Below are 6,000 nucleotides of genomic sequence, written 5' to 3'. Positions count from 1 at the left end.
CCCGCCCGCCCGCCGGGGGCCCGGCCCGGGGCCGCTCCATGGGCCGCGCCGCCGCGCCCGGCCCGCTCCCGCCAGCGCACGAGCCGCGCCCGCTCAGGGCTCCGGGGCCGCGGGGCTGCGCTCCCGGGCGCGCCGGGCTCGCTCCATGCCACGGCCGCTCCGCGCCCCGCCTCCTCCGCCAGCTCCTCCCTCTGCGGGCGGCGGCGGCCGGCGCGCCCTGAGTCCGCGGTGCCCCCCGCAGACCCCACGCGGGCGGCTGGAAAGAAACACCGAGGGCCCGGAGGTGGGCGCACTGGGGAACGGCGGGCAGAACTGCCAGGTAGGAGCCGGAGAAGGGCTGGCACCCAAGCTTTGGGCACCAGGGAAGGGCAGGCGGGGCGCAGTGGGCCGGTCTCCTCACACCCTGACCAGCAACATGCACTGGGAGCCCCAATTCTCCTGCCTCTGGGCCTGTCTCCTGTGATCTTGGACGGCTGTCCCTACCCCCATGTCAATCTATGGCGACCACTTCTCGGGCTTAGATATAGAGTCTGAGGTCTTGATCTTCCTTTCTACCCAAAAGCTTGCTTGGGTTCCCTGGTACCCAGACAGGCCAAATTCACGTGCGCTGCCAATGACCAGGCTCTCTTAGACTTAGAGATATGCTACACTGTTCCCACCACCTAAGCAACTGTGACCCTGCCCTTTTGGCCAGAGATTAAGTTACTGCCTCGGCTTCAAATTTGCCCTTGTAGGTTTCACTCTGGTGCTGGGGGCCAGAACCTGCAGACCATATTCCTGGGCTCTATGCCAGGTTCAGCCAACAGGGAGCAATAGAAGCAAGCCACTGCAGCCCCGCCAGGGTCCATGAATACGTCCAGGATTTTTTGTTTTTGTTTTTGTTTTTGTTTTTTAACAGGCAACCTCTGCCTGAGGGTCTCTTCCTTCTCAGCACCCCCAACACGCTCTGCCACATCCTGGCTGGCAGACCACTGTCACACCAGGTAAGCCCCCTTAACCTGTATCGCAACTCATCTAAGTGTTTCACAGCCAGAAGCCCAGGTGGCAACCTCCTCAGAACCAGTCAGGACCCCTGCTGTATGGTGGGGAGTAGGTAGAGGTGGGGAGCCAGAGGTGAGCCTTGCACACAGGCATGCCTGCATGTACACACACACACACAAACACACACACACACACACACACACACACACACCTGGCATTCCAGTCACCTAATAAATGTGGAGAAGAAATAATTCTGCTCTCCCAAAGAGCAGGTGAACTGGAGAGCCTAGACTAGAGGAGTTTATTCTGTGCCAGCTGCAACAGACGAAACTGAAAGGGACCAGTGACAGCCACACAGTTCCACTCACACACGGCCCTCCTGGCAAACCGCAACATCCCTGGATGCGTTCTTCCAGCCACCAACCAGTTCAATTCTTAGAAAACCCAAGGGGCTGTGCAAAAGCTGCATGGGAGAAATGTGATTTTGCAGCGGGACAGACAACCCTGGGGGTCCAGTAAGTCTACAGCCTGGAAATCAGGCTGCACTGGCAGGGGAATGCTACAGAAAGAAAAGCCTCACGTAAGCTACATCAAAGGCCTTCTACCAAATCCCTGCACCCAGGCAAGCCGATTCCTACTCTCTGTGACTTTAAATGAGTCTGTGGCCCAACCTGGGCATGGGGTTGGGGGACCATCCTGTACAATGTTGTTGACAGGCCCAGCCTAAGCGACCGAAGTTAACCGAGTGGCATGCATTTGCTGCTCAGCCCAGTGGGAACATCAACCCCGTAGGGCTATCAGAGCTGGCCGACGCTGTGAAAACAACAAGCTGCTTATGTAACACTGTATCCAACAGGCTTCCAAACACCTTCTCTTTACCTGGCTCTAGAGAAACGGCATGAAGCAGACCTCGAGGCTCCAGGAATTTAGTACAAGCAGTAGTGAACTTAGGCAGTGCTGGAGGAGGGTCCAAGACAACGACCCCTCACAGGTACCCCAGGGGGCTCCTCAGAGGAAACACCTTACACTGTACTGGTAGAGAAACCAGCACAGTGGCCACCCCTTAAGCCTACAGAGGGAAAGAGGCTCTGTTCCTTGATTCCAACTCTTAGATTATAAGGAGGTCAATACTGCCTATCTCCTGGTTTCTCGAGGTTCCAGAACCCAGGAGGGAGGTTTAAAGTACTGTTACTATACAGGGCTGGGGCAGATTTGTGGGAGGACGAGCAGCCATAACTCTCACCTGTAGGCTTTGAGCCTATACAGAAAGATATTACCAACCAATTTACCACCAGTTTTCATGCTGTAGTGAGCATCCTACCCACAAGTTGGTTACCCAAAACTCCCTCAGCTGCCCCCATCCTCAGAGTGAGCCCTAGCATCTTCCAGAGATCAGCAGGAGGGAAACCATCAAGGAACTTCCTCCACCCCTAACCCCAGCCCATCACTGCAAAGGTACCACAAACTCCCTTTCCTCCCTACCGTCCAGCTTAGGCTTGCCATAGCTCTCCACCCATCCTGACCCTTCCTTCCAGGCCCTCCTACCTGATCTTGTTGTGGCCACCCCTGCCTGCTGAGGGGCCGCTGATGTCATTCTCCTGTTCACCATCCCTGTCACGGTCTTTCTCCTCCTGAAGCCTCTGGAGCAGCAATTGATGAGGGAGGCTTCGGAGAGTGGGCCCGGGAGAAGCTGCGGGCTGATCACCTTTCAGGTTGATATCACTGGCTGAGCGCTGTAACGGCCGTGGGGATGCCAGGCCACTCGGGCCAGCCAGCCGTCGTCGCTTTGCATAGCTGGGGGTTTCCCTGAATGGTACTGGAGTAGAGGGGCAGGAGTGAGACTCGAGATTCATTGATTTTTTTTTTTAAATAATTACATCATTTCTCTTTTCCCTCCCTCCAAACCATTCCATATTCCTTTCCTTGCTCTTTCAAATTCACACCCTCGTTTTCATTGTTATCACATGCATATTTACATGGATATAAGCTGCTGGGTAAATAGAATGTTACTTGTGTGGATGGTTTCAGGCTGACCATTTGGTATTGGATAACCAATTAGTGTATTCTCTGGGGAAGGTTGTTTCCCCCACTCCCAGTATGCCCCGGTTGCCTGCAGTTATTTGTGTAGGGCAACTGATCTTTTAAAACTAAAATACTGGCCTAGAAGATAGTGCAGTCATTAAAGTGTTTTGTGTGCAAAAGCTAGGGACCTGAATTCAATCCACAGCACCCACATAAAAAGCCAGGAGTGTTGGCATGCACTTTTAATGTCAGTGCAGGCAATGTGGAGACAGGCAGATAGATTCCCTAGGGCTCGCCGGCCAGCCTGCCTAGCATAATCGGTCAGCCCTAAGCCCTACCAAGAGACCCCGTCTCCAAAATCAATTTGGGGTAGCTCCTGAGGAAAACTACCCGAGGTTGACTTTCTGGCTCCAATACACATATACACTTACCTGCATATGTATAAACATATACACACATACAAATGGACGAATGTAAAACATGTTCTAGGAAGTGCCCCAATCCCAGGAAATCACAACAGTTAGCCACATTAATGAGGTCACCACTGGGTGACCACATCCCAGTCCTGCTCCCTTCAACCCTGACTTTACAGATTGATGCTTGCTTCTCTTCTCAGCCCAGCTCTGTGGTCAGAACTTCCCGTTCTATATAAGCTTCAGGATAAAGCAGGCCACGTGTGATGAGTCTCAGGCAACTACTGCTATGTGAGACTATATACTATTGACTATAGCCAGGGAAACTAAAAAAAGGCATTCTAGACCGGAGCCAGAAAACATCCTAAAAAGAATCAGGCAGAAACTATTTCAGGCTCTGCAAACCGCAGAGACTCCACGGCCATATCTCAAACTCTATCTCGGTAGCGTGAAAATTGCCACAAATGGTATGTAAACAAATGGGTTCACCTATGTTCCAATAAAACTTTACTTTAAAAGCACACAACGTATTGAACTATATGTTGTTTAGAAGAGAATCACTTTAGATCCAGAGTCATAAATATATTGAAAGTTAGAATGTTTTTGTTTGCTTGCTTGATGTATCTTGAGACAGGGTCTTACTATGTAGCCCTGGCTGTCCTGGAACTCACTATGTAGACCAGACTGGCCTCAAAACCAAAGGATCTGTCTGCCTCTGATTCCCAAGTGCTGGGATTAAAGACATCATGGGACACTATGCCTGGCTAAAGTTAGAATATTTAACACCATCATCATCATAATAATAACAATAATAGCAATAACAATAACTCTGGTAGATCGTAACGGTAAGAGCAGAGACTAAGTAGACCTCAGAAGAGAATACGGTGAGCCTGGGATGGTAGCTCATATAGTAAAGTGCTTGATATGCATGCATGGAGACATGAGTTCCATCCCCAGCACCCACACAAAGTCAGTGCCATTGCCTGCACTTATCCTGGAGCTGAGGAGGTAGAGATAGAAGACCCCCAGGATTCACTAGCCAGCCAGCCTAATGGAATCAGCAAGCCAGTCAGTGAGAAACCATGTCTCAACAGCAAGATTCAGGATGGCTACCAAGGAATACCACTGGAAATTGACCTCAAGATAGATACTTATGTATAATGTATCTTTCTAACTTTTGTTACAGTAATTCATCAAGATTAACAATTATTAATATATACACACCAAAGACCATAAAAGCAAAACATACTAAACAAATACCACTGATTACAAAAGGGAAATAGGGGGCTAGAGAAATGGCTCAGCGTTTAAGAGCACTGAACTGCTCTCCCAGAGGTCCTGAGTTCAATTCCCAGCAACCACATGGTGGCTCACAACCATCTGTAATGGGATCTGACACCCTCTTCTGGTGTGTCTGAAGACAGTGACAGTGTACCCACATACATAAAATAAATAAATAATTTTTTTTTTAAAAAGAGAGAGAGAAATAGACAGTTCCACAATAATATCCAAAACCTTCAATACTCATTTTCAATAATGACTAAAAGATCGAAGAAGACAGATGAGGTCGTGGGAGACAAGACCATTAGAGCTGACTAGCACATCTAGGACATTTCACTTAACAGCAAGCACCTACATTTTAAAAAGCAGCAAGAAAGTAGGGATCAGCAGTGGCTTGTCTAGCATACCCAAGTGTCCAGTTCCAGTCCCAGAATTGAAAAAGGAAAAGTAGAAAGGCCCAGGCTAGCCCATGTCCACGATCCCAGCACTGGCATGGCATAGGCAGGAGGATCACTCCAAGGTCAAGACCAAGCAGAACTCCATAACAATAGTTTCTCAACAATAACAAAAGCATCAGCTCACTGGGCATGGTGGCACACATCCTTAATCCCAGCACTGGAGGCAGAGGTAGTTGGATCTCTGTGAGTTCGAAGTCAGCCTGGTCTACATAGTGAATCCCAGGACAGTCAGTTACATAGAGAGAGGACCCTGATTGAAAAAAGAAAGAGAAAGGGGGGGGGCATGTAGAGGGAGATGGCTCAAACATTAGGAGCACTTGTTGCTGTTGCAGAGGACCTGGGTTCAATTTCCACCACCACATCTCAAACTCTTCCAAAGAGACAGGAAAGAAGAAGATAAAAGCCGATTCTGTGTTGCTGATACCCAAGCTACGTCAGGCATTCATTCCAAGGGTAAAGCTAAAGACTTCAGTAACCAATCAGTAAACTATAATAGAACAAAGAGGAAGAGCCAACATCACCATTTGAGCAGATGCAACTCAGACAGCTTACAACCATCCAAGACTCCCATTCCAGGGAATCCCGAAGCTGCCCTCTGGCTCTTGCTGGCAGCGGGCACTCACAGGATGCACAGACACACTTGCAGGCAAAATCTTCATATTCATAAGTAAAATAAAGTAAACCAGGAAGCCAACACACTTCTAGCCAGACTGACTTTTTTTTTTTTTTAAAGGATATGGAGAAAGAGAGCTAAGGTCAGAAACGATTCGGGGTTCTCAACCTTCCTAATGCTTCAGCCTCTAAATATAGTTCCTCGTGTTGTGGCGACCCCCAACTGTAAAATT

The 6,000-nt window shown here is 49.5% G+C and overlaps 1 protein-coding gene across 3 annotated transcripts in view; it reads right to left on the bottom strand.

Moving 5' to 3' along the window:
- Positions 1–6,000, bottom strand: part of Shank3 (SH3 and multiple ankyrin repeat domains 3) — a 59,700-nt gene that overhangs the window by 35,708 nt on the left and 17,992 nt on the right. For all 3 annotated transcript variants that reach the window (XM_021217050.2, XM_029531118.1, XM_029531116.1), the window contains exon 10: positions 2,527–2,797. In XM_021217050.2, coding sequence (XP_021072709.1) covers positions 2,527–2,797 — 271 coding nt within the window. The remainder of the gene's footprint in view (positions 1–2,526; positions 2,798–6,000) is intronic.

This window comes from Mus pahari, chromosome 17 (assembly GCF_900095145.1).
Source record: "Mus pahari chromosome 17, PAHARI_EIJ_v1.1, whole genome shotgun sequence".
NCBI lineage: Eukaryota > Metazoa > Chordata > Mammalia > Rodentia > Muridae > Mus > Mus pahari.
Note: the sequence above shows the minus strand (reverse complement) of the source record. Positions and strands in the feature narration are given on the sequence as shown.